General features: G+C 55.8%; 1 protein-coding gene across 6 annotated transcripts in view; it reads right to left on the bottom strand.

Annotated features, from left to right (window-relative positions):
• shc1 (SHC (Src homology 2 domain containing) transforming protein 1) overlaps positions 1 to 18,199 on the bottom strand; it is a 181,610-nt gene that overhangs the window by 53,191 nt on the left and 110,220 nt on the right. For 5 of the 6 annotated variants that reach the window (XM_059642998.1, XM_059643002.1, XM_059643000.1 and 2 more), the window contains one exon: positions 7,692 to 7,877. In XM_059642998.1, the coding sequence (XP_059498981.1) occupies positions 7,692 to 7,877 (186 nt within the window). Of the gene's footprint in view, positions 1 to 7,691; positions 9,120 to 18,199 lie in introns of those variants that run through there. The other variant, XM_059642997.1, reaches the window with a different exon arrangement.

Here is an 18,199-nt window from a genome sequence, read left to right as displayed (position 1 = left end):
GACAGGCTGCAGGGGAGACAGACAGTGAGACAGCGACAGTCTGTGGGGGAGACAGACAGTGAGAGAGCGATAGACTGCAGGGGAGACAGACAGTGAGACAGTGACAGGCTGCGGGGAGACAGCGAGAGAGTGACAGACTGCGGGGAGACAGACAGTGAGACAGAGAGAGGCTGCAGAGGAGACAGATAGCAACAGACTGCAGGGGAGACAGACAGTGAGAAAGCGACACACTGCAGGGGAGACAGACAGTGAGAGAGCAACAGGCTGCGGGGGAGACAGACAGTGACAGCGACAGACTGCAGGGGAGACAGACAGTGAGAGAGCGACAGGCTGCAGGGGAGACAGACAGCAAGAGAGCGACAGGCTGCAGGGGAGACAGGCAGCGAGGCAGCGACAGACTGCAGGGGAGACAGACAGTGAGAGAGCGACAGGCTGCAGGGGAGACAGGCAGCGAGACAGCGACAGGCTGCGGGGGAGACAGGCAGTGAGAGAGCAACAGGCTGCAGGGGAGACAGCGAGAGAGTGACAGACTGCAGGGGAGACAGGCAGCGAGACAGCGACAGGCTGCAGGGGAGACAGACAGTGAGACAGCGACAGACTGTGGGGGAGACAGGCAGTGAGAGAGCGACAGACTGTGGACGGACAGCGAGAGGGTGAAAGGCTGCAGGGGAGACAGGCAGCGAGACAGCGACAGGCTGCAGGGGAGACAGAGAGTGAGACAGCGATAGACTGCAGGGGAGACAGGCAGCGAGAGAGCGACAGTCTGCAGGGGAGACAGACAGTGAGACAGCGATAGACTGCAGGGGAGACAGGCAGCGAGAGAGCGACAGTCTGCAGGGGAGACAGACAGTGAGACAGCGATAGACTGTGGGGAAACAGCGAGAGAGCGACAGGCTGCGGGGAGACAGACAGTGAGAGAGCGACAGGCTGCAGGGGAGACAGACAGTGAGAGTGCGACAGTCTGCAGGGGAGACAGACAGCGAGAGAGCGACAGTCTGCAGGGGAGACAGGCAGTGAGAGAGCGACAGGCTGCAGGGGAGACAGACAGCGAGAGAGCGACAGTCTGCAGGGGAGACAGGCAGTGAGAGAGCGACAGTCTGCAGGGGAGACAGGCAGTGAGAGAGCGACAGGCTGCAGGGGAGACAGACAGTGAGAGAGCGACAGGCTGCAGGGGAGACAGAGAGTGAGACAGCGATAGACTGCAGGGGAGACAGGCAGCGAGAGAGCGACAGTCTGCAGGGGAGACAGACAGTGAGACAGCGATAGACTGCAGGGGAGACAGGCAGCGAGAGAGCGACAGTCTGCAGGGGAGACAGACAGTGAGACAGCGATAGACTGTGGGGAAACAGCGAGAGAGCGACAGGCTGCGGGGAGACAGACAGTGAGAGAGCGACAGGCTGCAGGGGAGACAGACAGTGAGAGTGCGACAGTCTGCAGGGGAGACAGACAGCGAGAGAGCGACAGTCTGCAGGGGAGACAGGCAGTGAGAGAGCGACAGGCTGCAGGGGAGACAGACAGCGAGAGAGCGACAGTCTGCAGGGGAGACAGACAGCGAGAGAGCGACAGTCTGCAGGGGAGACAGGCAGTGAGAGAGCGACAGGCTGCAGGGGAGACAGACAGTGAGAGAGCGACAGGCTGCAGGGGAGACAGACAGTGAGAGAGCGACAGTCTGTGGGGATGACAGACAGTGAGAGAGCGACAGACTGCAGGGGAGACAGACAGTGAGACAGAGACAGGCTGCAGGGGAGACAGACAGTGAGAGAGTGACAGTCTGTGGGGGAGACAGACAGTGAGAGAGCGACAGACTGCAGGGGAGACAGGCAGCCAGACAGCGACAGGCTGCGGGGAGACAGACAGTGAGAGAGCGACAGACTGCAGGGGAGACAGACAGTGAGAGAGCGACAGTCTGTGGGGGAGACAGACAGTGAGAGAGCGACAGACTGCAGGGGAGACAGACAGTGAGACAGAGACAGGCTGCAGGGGAGACAGACAGTGAGAGAGTGACAGTCTGTGGGGGAGACAGACAGTGAGAGAGCGACAGACTGCAGGGGAGACAGGCAGCCAGACAGCGACAGGCTGCGGGGAGACAGACAGTGAGAGAGCGACAGACTGCAGGGGAGACAGACAGTGAGAGAGCGACAGGCTGCAGGGGAGACAGACAATGAGAGAGCGACAGTCTGCAGGGGAGACAGGCAGTGAGAGAGCGACAGGCTGCAGGGGAGACAGACAGCGAGACAGCGACAGTCTGCAGGGGAGACAGGCAGTGAGAGAGCGACAGGCTGCAGGGGAGACAGACAGCGAGAGAGCGACAGGCTGCGGGGGAGACAGACAGTGAGAGAGCGACAGGCTGCAGGGGAGACAGACAGTGAGAGAGCGACAGACTGCAGGGGAGGCAGACAGTGAGACAGCGACAGGCTGCGGGGGAGACAGACAGTGAAAGAGCGACAGACTGCAGGGGAGGCAGACAGTGAGACAGCGACAGGCTGCGGGGGAGACAGACAGTGAGAGAGCGACAGGCTGCAGGGGAGACAGACAGCGAGAGAGCGACAGGCTGCGGGGGAGACAGACAGTGAGAGAGCGACAGGCTGCAGGGGAGACAGACAGCAACAGAGCGACATGCTGCAGGGGAGACAGACAGCGAGAGAGCGACAGACTGCAGGGGAGACAGGCAGGGAGAGAGCAACAGGCTGCGGGGAGACAGACAGCGAGAGAGCGACAGACTGCAGGGGAGACAGAGAGTGAGAGAGCAACAGTCTGCGGGGGAGACAGACAGTGAGACAGCGATACACTGTGGGGAAACAGCGAGACAGCAACAGACTGCAGGGGAGACAGACAGTGAGAGAGCAACAGGCTGCGGGGGAGACAGACAGTGAGAGAGCGACAGGCTGCGGGGGAGACAGACAGTGAGAGAGGGACAGACTGCAGGGGAGACAGACAGTGAGAGAGCGACAGGCTGCAGGGGAGACAGACAGCAAGAGAGCGACAGGCTGCAGGGGAGACAGGCAGCGAGACAGCGACAGACTGCAGGGGAGACAGACAGTGAGAGAGCGACAGGCTGCAGGGGAGACAGGCAGCCAGCAGCGACAGGCTGCAGGGGAGACAGAGAGTGAGACAGCGACAGACTGCAGGGGATTCAGAGAGTGAGACAGCGACAGTCTGCAGAGAAGACAGACAGCGACAGACTGCAGGGGAGACAGACAGTGAGAGAGCGATAGGCTGCAGGGGAGACAGCAAGAGAGTGACAGACTGCAGGGGAGACAGAGAGTGAGAGAGCGACAGACTGCAGGGGAGACAGACAGTGAGAGAGCGACAGGCTGCAGGGGAGACAGGCAGCAAGAGAGCAACAGTCTGCAGGGGAGACAGGCAGTGAGAGAGCGACAGTCTGCAGGGGAGCTGGACAGTGAGAGAGCGACAGGCTGCCAGGGAGACAGAGAGTGAGAGAACGACAGACTGCAGGGGAGACAGACAGCGAGAGAGCGACAGTCTGCAGCGGAGACAGACAGTGAGAGAGCGACAGTCTGCAGGGGAGACAGGCAGTGAGAGAGCAACAGTCTGCAGGGGAGACAGACAGCGAGAGAGCGACAGTCTGCAGGGGAGACAGACAGTGAGAGAGCAACAGTCTGCAGGGGAGACAGGCAGTGAGAGAGCGACAGGCTGCAGGGGAGACAGACAGCGAGAGAGCGACAGTCTGCAGGGGAGACAGACAGTGAGAGAGCAACAGTCTGCAGGGGAGACAGACAGCGAGAGAGCGACAGTCTGCAGGGGAGACAGACAGTGAGAGAGCGACAGTCTGCAGGGGAGACAGGCAGTGAGACAGCGACAGGCTGCAGGGGAGACAGACAGCGAGAGAGCAACAGTCTGCAGGGAGACAGACAGTGAGAGGGCGACAGGCTACAGGGGAGACAGACAGTGAGAGAGCGACAGTCTGCAGGGGAGACAGACAGTGAGAGAGCGACAGACTGCCGGGGAGACAGACAGTGAGACAGCGATAGACTGCAGGGGAGACAGACAGTGAGACAGTGACAGGCTGCGGGGAGACAGCGAGAGAGTGACAGACTGCGGGGAGACAGAGAGTGAGACAGCGAGAGGCTGCAGAGGAGACAGACAGTGAGAGGGCGACAGTCTGCAGGGGAGACAGACAGTGAGAGAGCGACAGACTGCAGGGGAGACAGACAGTGAGACAGCGACAGGCTGCAGGGGAGACAGACAGTGAGAGAGCGACAGTCTGCAGGGGAGACAGGCAGTGAGACAGCGACAGGCTGCAGGGGAGACAGACAGCGAGAGAGCAACAGTCTGCAGGGGAGACAAACAGTGAGAGAACGACAGACTGCAGGGGAGACAGACAGCGAGAGAGCGACAGTCTGCAGGGGAGACAGACAGTGAGAGAGCGACAGTCTGCAGGGGAGACAGGCAGTGAGAGAGCAACAGTCTGCAGGGGAGACAGACAGCGAGAGAGCGACAGTCTGCAGGGGAGACAGACAGTGAGAGGGCGACAGTCTGCAGGGGAGACAGGCAGTGAGAGAGCGACAGGCTGCAGGGGAGACAGACAGCGAGAGAGCGACAGTCTGCAGGGGAGACAGACAGTGAGAGGGCGACAGTCTGCAGGGGAGACAGGCAGTGAGAGAGCGACAGGCTGCAGGGGAGACAGACAGCGAGAGAGCGACAGTCTGCAGGGGAGACAGACAGTGAGAGAGCGACAGTCTGCAGGGGAGACAGGCAGTGAGAGAGCGACAGTCTGCAGGGGAGACAGACAGCGAGAGAGCGACAGTCTGCAGGGGAGACAGACAGTGAGAGGGCGACAGTCTGCAGGGGAGACAGGCAGTGAGACAGCGACAGGCTGCAGGGGAGACAGACAGCGAGAGAGCAACAGTCTGCAGGGGAGACAGACAGTGAGAGGGCGACAGTCTGCAGGGGAGACAGACAGTGAGAGAGCGACAGTCTGCAGGGGAGACAGACAGTGAGAGGGCGACAGCCTGCAGGGGAGACAGACAGTGAGAGAGCGACAGTCTGCAGGGGAGACAGACAGTGAGAGAGCGACAGTCTGCAGGGGAGACAGACAGCGAGAGAGCGACAGTCTGCAGGGGAGACAGACAGTGAGAGAGCGACAGTCTGCAGGGGAGACAGACAGTGAGAGAGCAACAGTCTGCAGGGGAGACAGACAGCGAGAGAGCGACAGTCTGCAGGGGAGACAGACAGTGAGAGGGCGACAGTCTGCAGGGGAGACAGGCAGTGAGACAGCGACAGGCTGCAGGGGAGACAGACAGCGAGAGAGCAACAGTCTGCAGGGGAGACAGACAGTGAGAGGGCGACAGGCTACAGGGGAGACAGACAGTGAGAGAGCGACAGTCTGTGGGGGAGACAGACAGTGAGAGTGCGACAGACTGCAGGGGAGACAGACAGTGAGAGAGCGACAGGCTGCAGGGGAGACAGACAGTGAGACAGCGACAGTCTGTGGGGGAGACAGACAGTGAGAGAGCGATAGACTGCAGGGGAGACAGACAGTGAGACAGTGACAGGCTGCGGGGAGACAGCGAGAGAGTGACAGACTGCGGGGAGACAGACAGTGAGACAGAGAGAGGCTGCAGAGGAGACAGATAGCAACAGACTGCAGGGGAGACAGACAGTGAGAAAGCGACACACTGCAGGGGAGACAGACAGTGAGAGAGCAACAGGCTGCGGGGGAGACAGACAGTGACAGCGACAGACTGCAGGGGAGACAGACAGTGAGAGAGCGACAGGCTGCAGGGGAGACAGACAGCAAGAGAGCGACAGGCTGCAGGGGAGACAGGCAGCGAGGCAGTGACAGACTGCAGGGGAGACAGACAGTGAGAGAGCGACAGGCTGCAGGGGAGACAGGCAGCGAGACAGCGACAGACTGCAGGGGAGGCAGAGAGCGAGAGAGCGACAGGCTGCAGGGGAGATAGAGAGTGAGACAGCGACAGACTGCAGGGGAGACACAGAGTGAGACAGCGACAGTCTGCAGAGGAGACAGACAGCGACAGACTGCAGGGGTGACAGACAGTGAGACAATGACAGGCTGCAGGGGAGACAGACAGTGAGAGAGCGACAGACTGCGGGGAGACAGCGAGAAAGTGACAGACTGCAGGGGAGAAAGAGTGTGACAGCGACAGTCTGCAGAGGAGACAGACAGCGACAGACTGCAGGGGAGACAGGCAGCGAGACAGCGACAGACTGCAGGGGAGACAGAGAGTGAGACAGCGACTGACTGCAGGGGAGACAGAGAGTGAGAGAGCGACAGGGGAGCGACTGCAGGGGAGACAGACAGCGAGGAAAGAAAGCTAGTGAGAGAAAGAGAGAGAGAGGCAGCAAGAGATAGAAGAAGACAAACAGGCTGAGACAACAGATCAGAGTGAGAGAGAGACAGACAGAATGAGAGAGAGAGTGACAGACAGAGTGAGAGAGAGAGAGACAGACAGAGTCAGAGAGAGAGAGAAATTATCGACATGGAGACAGAGGGCAAGGCAGACGCTCACATCCAGAGTGTGAACAGGAGACAGGATGCTAACTGTTCTGTGAAACAGTGCACTGCAGTCAGCAGGAATGTTTGTTCAGAGCTCATGCTTATTTAGGCAGAGAGTGAGTTGCCACAGACTGGCCAGAGTTTAGTGCAGGGGAAATGACTGGGGTGGAGAGAAACATTTACGGTCCGGGGGTTGGGACTGAAAGGGAGCAGGGAAGAAATGAGAGACGGTGGGGGAGGGAGGCATTAACAGGGTGTAGCTAAGAAGGGAGAACCAGCAGAAAGGGTGCAGCCAAGGGGGCAGTTGGGGGGCAATTGAGAGAGGGTGCAGCCAAGACGGCAGTGGGGGGGCTTTTGAGAAAGGGTGCAGAAGAGGAAGCTGTGGGGGCAAGTGAGAGAGGATGCAGACAAGGGGTCAGTGGAGGGAAATTGAGAGAGGGTGCAGCCGAGGGGGCAGTGGGGGGTAATTGAGAGGGGGTGCAGCCGAGGGGGCAGTGGGGGGTAATTGAGAGGGGGTGCAGCCGAGGGGTCAGTGGGGGTTAATTGAGAGAGGGTGCAGACGGGAGGTCAGTGGGGGACAATTGAGAGGGGTTGCAGCCGAGGGGGCAGCGGGGGGTAATTGAGAGGGGGTGCAGCCAAGGGGTCAGTGGGGGTTAATTGAGAGAGGGTGCAGACGGGAGGTCAGTGGGGGACAATTGAGAGGGGTTGCAGCCGAGGGGGCAGCGGGGTAATTGAGAGAGGGTGCAGCCGAGGGGGGCGGGTGTGTAATTGAGAGAGAGTGCAGCCGAAGGGGCAGTGGGGGGTAGTTGAGAGAGGGTGCAGCCGAGGGGGCGGGTGTGTAATTGAGAGAGAGTGCAGCCGCGGGGGCAGTGGGGGGTAATTGAGAGAGGGTGCAGACGGGAGGTCAATGGGGGGCAATTGAGAGGGTGTACAGACGAGGAGGCAGTCGGGGGAAATCGGGAGGGGGTGCCGACGACGAGGCAGTGCGGTGTAAGTGGGAGGGGGTGCAGACGAGGAGGCAGTGGGGGGAAATCGGGAAGGGGGTGCAGACGAGGAGGCAGTGGGGTGTTACGTGGGAGGGGGTGCAGGGGCAACTGAAGTACAGCAGGCAATGTAGGAGAAGCTGGAGGGGGGCAGTTGAGACGCTGCAGAGGGTTTGGGGAGGGAGGGAGGGAATGGTATTACACAGAAGAGTCTCAGAGGCACTCACCCGTATGAGGTAGGAGACGCCAGGCCCCATCACCTTGTCGTCTGGGTGAAGCCAGCCACGGCTGGGTTTGTTCACAAAGCTACCGTGCCGGGTCCACTCATCTCCTCCCAGCTGGCCGCCCTCCACCCGTGTCTTCTTACCTCCTCCTCCACCTCCTCCTCCTCCGCAGCCCAGCCTGTTCATGTCCTGCCGAGAGGGAGAGAAGATGGGCACAGCTCCTGAGTCACCAGGCCTCACGCTGCCCGGGGCTGGCACCGTCGTCGCTTCCCCGGGGAACCCCTTCGACTGCAGCAGGCTCGCCGGGTTCGCGAGTTTCAGGTTACCCATCCTCGGGAAGAAGGAGCACAGGGTGGTGGGGCTGTCCTCCGCCCCTGAGGACAGCTCCCCCCCATCATGGGGCAGTATAGGAGCCAGGGAGGAGGAGGAGGAGGAAGGAGGGACCAGCGCCTCCCCATGGACGGCCTCAGACGCGCTGTCGTTGTGTAAGTGACTGTATTTATTCCTATGCAGTAAATCCATGGCTGTACTCACCCAGGGAGGGCAAACCTTCTCTCATGCTCCGGCCTCCTCCTGGGTCTGAACCCAGCCCCCTTTCGGATCTGCTGTTAACTCCCCTACGAATAGAACCAGCCAGCTCGCAAACGGCTCAAACACACGACGGCCTGCGAGGGCTGGAGTACGCTTGCTTTCGCATGTGGTTGGGGCAATGGTGGGTGTCGGGGAAAGGAATATTTCTTGCAATATGTTTAAAATCTGTCGCTCGCTGCACACCTCCCCCCTCCCCTCCCGAGTCAGGTGAACTGATCGGTCCCTCTGGCTCAGATTAAAAGCAAAAACTTCTGCTGAATTCTCGAGGAGACTTGTACAGTCCAGAATGCAGACCCTCTGCACTGATCGAAACAGGGTTCATGGTCCGACAACACACACACACACACACACACACAAGAGATGACAGGCAACAGCGGTGTACAACCATGCAAGGGCCTGACAGCCACAGGGACAGGGCAGGGCTGACTCCTGGACTGTCTGTTGCCTCGGAGTTTCGTGGGCTCTGTCAATCCATGAGGAGACATCTCCATCAGCAGCAGGGCGAAAGAGGCCAGAGAGCTACAGCCCGGGTTCTCATGACTCCTGGACAGAAGCTGCTACAGGCTTCGAATGGGAGGGGAACTCAGCAGCACAGAGAGAGAGAGAGAGAGAGAGAGAGAGAGGTGGGTGGAGGAGACAGAAAAAAATGACAAGAAGCTACTCAGACAGCTTCTGCAAGTTTTATGAATGAAGGAGCGAAGGCAGCTTGAGTGGGCTTTTAGGAGCAGAGAGAGAGAGTGTGTGCATGTGTGGTCATGCGTTATTTCAGCAGTGTTCAGCTAATAGCCTTTGGGGACATTAACTCAATGAGAATAGACTCGCTGATTCATGCACAACAGTTGATGGTCTCCTGGTTCCTCGGAATTCACCATCACAGCCTCCTCCAGAAAGTTCTCCGGCCTGGCCTATTTTCCCTCTATTCTTTACATTCCATCGCAACACCATGCACAGCAAGGTTCACCGCCCCCTCCCCCCAGCGACACAGTCCACCCACCCCCCACCCCCTCAAACATTCCCAGGGACAGGGACGGCGCAGGGTCAGATACAGAGTAAAGCCTCATCTACACTGTTTCCCCCACATCAGACACTCCCAGGGACAGGGACAGCTTGGGGTTAGATACAGAGTAAAGCTCCCTCTACACTGTTTCCCCCTCGCCATCAAACACTCCCAGGGACAGCATGGGGTTAGATACAGAGTAAAGCTCCCTCTACACTGTACCCCCTCATTCAACACTGCCAGATCAGGGCCAGCACAGGGTCAAATACAGAGTAAAGCTCCCTCTACACCGTTTCCCCCCCTTCCTCCATCAAACACTGCCAGTCTTGAGTGAACGTTAAGATCCCGAGGGGCCTTGACAGGGAGGGCTTGTGGACAGGATGTTTCCTCTTGGGGAGGAATCCAGAACAAGGGGGGAATCACCGATTCAAAGTCAGGGCCGCTCTCTTCAAACAGGGAGTGGCTCATCACCAGGTTTTGAGTTTCAATGACTCTGTAACTCCATGACGGTGGGAGCCGAGAGTTTGAATATTTTTAAGACCGGGGTAGATATAGTCTTCTGAAGCGAGATGGGGGTGAGGGAAGCTGTCGGGGGAAGAGGCGAGAATCTGGAGTAACGAGATCAGCTAAAACGATTGTGAATGGCACAGTGGGGCTCGAGGAGATGGACTGACTGTTTAATCCTGCTCCTAATTCCTCTATTTGCATTCCCGAGCCCCTCAGGCTGTGTCGAAATTCCGAGCTTTTGTTTCAACGTCCAGTGCTGCCCACCCTGTTATAGGAAGGATATTGTTAAACTGGAGAGGGTTCAGAAAAGATACAACAGGATGTTGCCAGGAATGGAAGGCCTGAGGTATAAAAATAGCCTGGTTAGGTTGGGACCTTTCTTCACTGGAGGCTGAGCTTATAAGCCTTTTGGAGGTTTATAAAATCGTGAGGGGCACAGATAAGGTGAATAGCCAAGGTCTTTTCCCCGCCGAGGGTAGGGGAGTCCAAAGGCAGAGGAGATAACAGGGACTGCAGATGCTGGAGAATCCGAGATAACAAAGTGTGGGGCTGGAAGAACTCAGCAGGCCGCGCAGCATCTCAGGAGCAGGAAAGCTGACGTTTCGGGCCTAGAAGGGTCCAGGAAGGCTTCTAAGATGCTGCTCGACCTGCTGTGTTCTTCCAGCCCTACACATTGTTACCAAAGGCAGAGGAACATGGGTTTAAGGTGAGAGGGGCAAGATTTAAAATGGACACGAGGGGCAACCTTTTGTTTAAAACACAGAGAACGGTTCGTGTGTGGAATGAACGGCTGGGGAAGCGATGGAAGCAGACACTGGTACAATGTTTAAAAAGACATTTGAATAAGGACATGAATAGGGAAGGGATAGGGGGTCAGGAACAGGGGAAACGGCACAAGGACTATGATTATGGTCAGCAGCTGGGTACTTCAGGGTCAACCACATTGCTGTGGGTCTGGAAGAACTCAGCAGGTAGCGCAGCATCTCAGGAGCAGGAAAACTGATGTTTCGAGCCTAGAAGGGTCTAGGAAGGCTCCTAAGATGCTGCTTGGCCTGCTGTGTTCTTCCAGCCCTACAGTGTAGGCCAGACCAGGTAAGGACAGCAGTTTCCTTCCCTAAAGGGTGTTGGTGAACCACACGGGTTTTTCCCGACAATCGAAATTTGAACGTGGAAAGAACATACAAGGAGAAAGCAGACTGGACCAGTTACTTTTTCTCAGAAAGGCCGTCCTTTGGTCACAGCACAAGGCGAGGCCGTTCGTCCCGGCGTGACAATACTAGCTCCCTGCACCCCACCTTTAGCGCTGCCAATGTCCCTCCGCAGAAAGTGATCCAATTAATTTTTTTGGAACTGAACTGAGCAGGGAAATGTTTCAGCTGACTCTACTTACACTAGAACACAGTAACTAGCAGATCGTTCAGCCCGTTTATGGATGTTCTGCCATTCAACACAATCATGGCTGATCTCAACTTGGCCTTAACACCACTGCCCTGCACGCTCCCTGCAACCTGTTGCCAATAAATTGAGTTAAACAAGCTAATCTCCTCCTTCAACTTACTCAGCGTTCCAGCATTCACTGCTCTCTGCGTACCTGAGCCCCACAGATTTCCTTCGTCAGATGACGGTCCTCCTCATCTCTGTTTTAAAACTTATTCTAAACCCTTGGCCTCTCATTCAAGGCTGCCCCACAAGGAGAAACATCTGCTCCACATCTACTTTATCAACCTCCTTTCATGTCTGTTTCGCCTCAATTAGACCTCCTTTCATTCCTCTCAAAACCAGAGAGAATCCAACTAAACCGCTCAATTTCTCCTCAGTGGTTAGCACTGCTGCCTCATGGCAACAGGGACCCGGGTTCGAACACACCCTCCTGACTGTGCGGAGTTTGCACATTTTCCCCGTGTCTGTGTGGGTTTCCTCCGGGTGCTCTGGTTTCCTCCCACAGTCCAAAGATGTGCAGGTTAGGGTGGGATTGGCCGTGTTAAATTGTCCCGTAGTGCCCAGGGATGTGCGGGTTAGGGTGGATTGGCCGTGCTAAATTGTCCCGTAGTGCCCAGGGATGTGCGGGTTAGGGTGGCTTGGCCGTGGTAAATTGTCCCGTAGTGCCCAGGGATGTGCGGGTTAGGGTGGGATTGGCCGTGCTGAATTGTCCCATAGTGCCCAGGGATGTGTGGGTTAGGGTGGATTGGCCGTGCTAAATTGTCCCGTAGTGCCCAGAGATGTGCGGGTTAGGGTGGATTGGCCGTGCTAAATTGTCTCGTAGTGCCCAGGGATGTGCGGGTTAGGGTGGGTTGGCCGTGCTAAAATATGCAGGTTAGTGTGGACTTGCCATGGGGGACATGGGGATAAGGAGTTTGGTGGGGGGGGGGGGCGAGGGTTGTGTTGTAGAGGCTGGAGGAGGTGACAGAGATAGGGAGGGAGTGTAAGTGGCTGGAGGGGGTGACAGAGATAGGGAGGGGGTGTAGGGGGTTGGAGGGGGGCACAGAGATAGGGAGGGGGTGTAGGGGGCTGGAGGGGGTGACAAAGACTTCCCTGAGCCCCAGCAACATTGAGCTTCGGTGATTCAGTTCCTTTTGCAGCAGAGCTTACAGTAGCCCTTCCTGAACTGGAGCATGCCTCTCTCTCTCTTTCCGTCTCACTATCACACGCACACTGTCTTCTAGTCACGTTGCCTGTCACCTTTAAAGTCCTGTTCAGTGACACCCCACACTATTTTTAGTAACCAGTCAGAAACTTTGCCACATGTGTCACAGAATTGCAGCTGCTCAGCAATGCTACATGTCCTGCAGAACAGAAACACTCCGTTCGGTTGAACCAGTTTGTAATCGCAAACCAGAGATAATGGGAACCGCAGATGCTGGAGGATCCAAGATAACAAAGTATGGAGCTGGATGAACACAGCAGGCCAAGCAGCATCTCAGGAGCACCAAAGCTGACGTTTAGGGCCTAGACCCTTCATCAGAAAAAAGGATAACACCCTTACTGGCGTAACATTCACAAAAGAGGAGGAAAACAATAAGAAACTGCCATTCCTAGATGTCACAGTAGAGCGAACAGCCAATGGGGAACTTCAAACCAGCGTCTGCAGGAAAACAACACATCCGGACCAAATACTGAACTACAGGAGCAACCATCCCAACACCCACAAACGAAGCTGCATTAGAACATTATTCCAACGAGCCACCACACACTGCAGCACCGAGGAACTACGCAGAGCAGAGGAAAATCACCTGTACAGCGTATTCAAAAAGAATGGGTATCCTATGAACACAGTCCACCGATTTCTCAGCAACAAACCCAAACAAACAGACAAAACGGGCCCAGAAACCATAACCACACTCCCCTACAAAATACCTTGCAAGAACTGTGACAAACACTACATTGGACAAACAGGCAGTGAGTCTAATTAACTTAATTCACCCTCAAACTGTCTCGCTGTGAAAAAAAAAGATCTCAATCTCCTCAAGCCCCACTGAGCGAACCAAAACAAAAGCAGAATTCCCAGAGACAACATGATTCACGAACAGCACTCCGAAGGTGAGGAGCCACCAGAAAACTACAATCTACCTCTTACGGCATGTGGTCATAGCAGGTGAAATCGGCTGAGCGGCAGACGAGACTTTAGGAGGCAAGATAAAAGCAAAATGGGTGGTGGAGTGGAGAGTGAAGAAGGTTTACCTAAGATTACAGATTGGTCAGTCTGGGTGGGATGTCGTTCCCGCGGTTGGTGTGGACTCGTTGGGCCGAATGGCCTGCTTGCACATTGCAGGGATTCTATATCAATGTGTAAGTCAATGCATTAGAAGCAGTTCATAGAAGGTTTTCCAGATTAATTCCAGGAATGAGTCAGGAGCCTGATGAGGAAGGGCCATACAGCCTAGGCCTACCGGAGCATGGGGTATTTGAGGGGTGATCTTGCAGAGGTTTGTCAAATCAGGAGGGGACGTCGATAAGGTTCATAGCCTTGATCATTGGGTCAATGGGCTGAGGAGGTGGCAGATGGGGTTTAATTTGGGTAAATGCGAGGAGCTGCATTTTGGTGAAACTAACGTGGGCAGGACTTATACAGTTAATGGTATGGCCTTGAGGTCGTGCTGTAGAACAGAGAGAACGAGGGGCTCAGGTATATAATTGTTTGACGTTTGCGTCACGGGCAGACAGGGGGGTTAAGGAGGCGTTGGTCACACTTACCTTCATCGCTCAGACCCTTTGAGTGTAGGAGTTGGGAATGTCATGTTTGAGGTTTTATTGGACGTTTGGAAAGGCCACATTTGGAGCAATCCCTATAATTCTGTGGGGCTTGAGGAGATTGAGATCTTTTTTTTTCACAGCGAGACAGTTTGAGGGTGAATTAAGTTAATTAGACTCACTGCCTGTTTGTCCAATGTAGTGTTTGTCACAGTTCTTGCAAGGTATTTTGTAGGGGAGTGTGGTTATGGTTTCTGGGCCCGTTTTGTCTGTTTGTTTGGGTTTGTTGCTGAGAAATCGGTGGACTGTGTTCATAGGATACCCATTCTTTTTGAATACGCTGTACAGGTGATTTTCCTCTGCTCTGCGTAGTTCCTCGGTGCTGCAGTGTGTGGTGGCTCGTTGGAATAATGTTCTAATGCAGCTTCGTTTGTGGGTGTTGGGATGGTTGCTCCTGTAGTTCAGTATTTGGTCCGGATGTGTTGTTTTCCTGCAGACGCTGGTTTGAAGTTCCCCATTGGCTGTTCGCTCTACTGTGACATCTAGGAATGGCAGTTTCTTATTGTTTTCCTCCTCTTTTGTGAATGTTACGCCAGTAAGGGTGTTATCCTTTTTTCTGATGAAGGGTCTAGGCCCTAAACGTCAGCTTTGGTGCTCCTGAGATGCTGCTTGGCCTGCTGTGTTCATCCAGCTCCATACTTTGTTATCTTGGATCCTCCAGCATCTGCGGTTCCCATTATCTCTGGTTTGCGATTACAAACTGGTTCAACCGAACGGAGTGTTTCTGTTCTGCAGGACATGTAGCATTGCTGAGCAGCTGCAATTCTGTGACACATGTGGCAAAGTTTCTGACTGGTTACTAAAAATAGTGTGGGGTGTCACTGAACAGGACTTTAAAGGTGACAGGCAACGTGACTAGAAGACAGTGTGCGTGTGATAGTGAGACGGAAAGAGAGAGAGAGGCATGCTCCAGTTCAGGAAGGGCTACTGTAAGCTCTGCTGCAAAAGGAACTGAATCACCGAAGCTCAATGTTGCTGGGGCTCAGGGAAGTCTTTGTCACCCCCTCCAGCCCCCTACACCCCCTCCCTATCTCTGTGCCCCCCTCCAACCCCCTACACCCCCTCCCTATCTCTGTCACCCCCTCCAGCCACTTACACTCCCTCCCTATCTCTGTCACCTCCTCCAGCCTCTACAACACAACCCTCGCCCCCCCCCCCCACCAAACTCCTTATCCCCATGTCCCCCATGGCAAGTCCACACTAACCTGCATATTTTAGCACGGCCAACCCACCCTAACCCGCACATCCCTGGGCACTACGAGACAACTTAGCACGGCCAATCCACCCTAACCCGCACATCCCTGGGCACTACGGGGCAATTTAGCACGGCCAATCCCACCCTAACCCGCACATCCCTGGGCACTACGGGACAATTTACCACGGCCAAGCCACCCTAACCCGCACATCCCTGGGCACTACGGGACAATTTAGCACGGCCAATCCACCCTAACCCGCACGTCCCCAGGCACTACGGGACAATTGAGCACGGCCAATCCACCCTAACCCACACATCCCTGGGCACTACGGGACAATTTAGCACGGCCTATCCACCCTAACCCACACATCCCTGGGCACTACGGGACAATTTAGCGCCTATCCACCCTAACCCACACATCCCTGGGCACTACGGGACAATTTAACACGGCCGATCCACCCTAACCCACACATCCCAGGGCACTACGGGACAATTTAACACGGCCAATCCACCCTAACCCACACATCCCTGGGCACTACGGGACAATTTAGCACGGCCAATCCACCCTAACCCGCACATCCCTGGGCACGACGGGACAATTTAACACGGCCAATCCACCCTAACCCACACATCCCTGGGCACTACGGGACAATTTAGCACAGCCAATCCCACCCTAACCCACACATCCCTGGGAACTACGGGACAATTTAGCACGGCCAATCCACCCTAACCCACACATCCCTGGACACTACGGGACAATTTAGCACGGCCAATCCACCCTAACCCACACAACCCTGGGCACTATAGGACAATTTAACACGGCCAATCCACCCTAACCCGCACATCCCTGGGCACTATAGGACAATTTAGCACGGCCGATCCACCCTAACCCACACAACCCTGGGCACTATAGGACAATTTAACACGGCCAATCCACCCTAACCCACACATCCCTGGGCACTACGGGACAATTTAGCATGGCCAATCCACCCTAACCCGCACATCCCTGGGCACGACGGGACAATTTAACACGGCCAATCCACCCTAACCCACACATCCCTGGGCACTACGGGACAATTTAGCACGGCCAATCCACCCTAACCCGCACGTCCCCAGGCACTACGGGACAATTTAGCACGGCCAATCCACCCTAACCCGCACATCCCTGGGCACTATGGGACAATTTAGCACGGCCAATCCCACCCTAACCCGCACATCCCTGGGCACTACGGGACAATTTAGCACGGCCAACCCACCCTAACCCGCACATCCCTGGGCACTACGGGACAATTTAGCACGGCCAATCCACCCTAACCCGCACATCCCTGGGCACTATAGGACAATTTAACACGGCCAATCCACCCTAACCCACACATCCCTGGGCACTACGGGACAATTTAGCACGGCCAATCCACCCTAACCTGCACATCCCTGGGCACTACGGGACAATTTAGCACGGCCAATCCACCCTAACCCGCACGTCCCCAGGCACTACGGGACAATTCAGCACGGCCAATCCACCCTAACCCACACATCCCTGGGCACTACGGGACAATTTAACACGGCCAATCCACCCTAACCCACACATCCCTGGGCACTACGGGACAATTTAGCACGGCCAATCCACCCTAACCCGCACGTCCCCAGGCACTACGGGACAATTCAGCACGGCCAATCCACCCTAACCCACACATCCCTGGGCACTACGGGACAATTCAGCACGGCCAATCCACCCTAACCCGCACATTCCTGGGCACTATAGGACAATTTAACACGGCCGATCCACCCTAACCCGCACATCCCTGGGCACTACGGGACAATTTAGCACGGCCAATCCACCCTAACCTGCACATCCCTGGGCACTATGGGACAATTTAGCACGGCCAATCCCACCCTAACCCGCACATCCCTGGGCACCACGGGACAATTTAGCACGGCCAATCCACCCTAACCCGCACGTCCCCAGGCACTACGGGACAATTTAACACGGCCAATCCACCCTAACCCGCACATCTTTGGGTTGTGGGAGGAAAGCGGAGCACCCGCAGCAAACCCATGCAGACACGGGTAGAATGTGCAAACTCCACACAGACAGTCGCCCGAGGGTGGAATCGAACCCGGGTCCCTGGCGCCGTGAGGCAATGGTGTGAACCACTGAGGCACCGTGCGACCCTTCCAGGGGTGTGGCGACCAGTACTGTGCACAGTACTCCAGATGCAGAGTCACTAATACTGTATAGAACTGAAGTCTACATGTGCCACAGCCCGACCGAGAACCAATTCCATCCACATGTCTATCTGCACAGAAGGGATGGAGGACTGACGTGGGGACGCAAACAGGGTACGTGAGTTCAAAGGAGCGTAGAGAGCACCCACTTTCACCCCTAAAGAAAGACGTATGCACAGGATGATCCCACCTATCCCCAGAAAATTTGTCTGCAAGACCTTGAAGAGAGTAAATAAGAGGGAGAATATTTCTGTTCGCATGACGGCCAGTAAACAGAGGACATAAACCTATGTTAATTGGCACATGCCAGATGGGAGGCGTATTTATTCCAATCCCCCTGCTGTGAACTGTTACAAGTCGGAATGCAGAGTTTGAAAGGGTTTCCTTGCACTTCCAAAGATGCGCAGGCGAGGTGGATTGGTCATACTAAATTGCCCATTGTGTTCAGAGATGTCTGGTTTCGGTGGGTTATGGGTGGACGGGTCTGGGTGGGATGCTGTGAGAGTCAGGGTGGACTTGTTAGGCCAAAGGACCTGCAGAGATTCTATGAAAGGATAACAGCTATCGTTCAAAAGAACCAGGGCTTGGAAGGGACGTTGCAGGGTAACGGGGAAAGAACATGGGGATGCAGCCGTTTGGTAGGCTCATTCAAAGAGCCACTGACAGTAAGACCATTTACACCAGTCTCTGTGTATTATATTATCAGGCAATGACTCTCAGCCTTCCACTTTGGAAAAGGACTTTGGC

This window comes from Stegostoma tigrinum, chromosome 47, assembly GCF_030684315.1.
Source record: "Stegostoma tigrinum isolate sSteTig4 chromosome 47, sSteTig4.hap1, whole genome shotgun sequence".
NCBI classification, from domain to species: Eukaryota; Metazoa; Chordata; class Chondrichthyes; order Orectolobiformes; family Stegostomatidae; genus Stegostoma; species Stegostoma tigrinum.
Note: the sequence above shows the minus strand (reverse complement) of the source record. Positions and strands in the feature narration are given on the sequence as shown.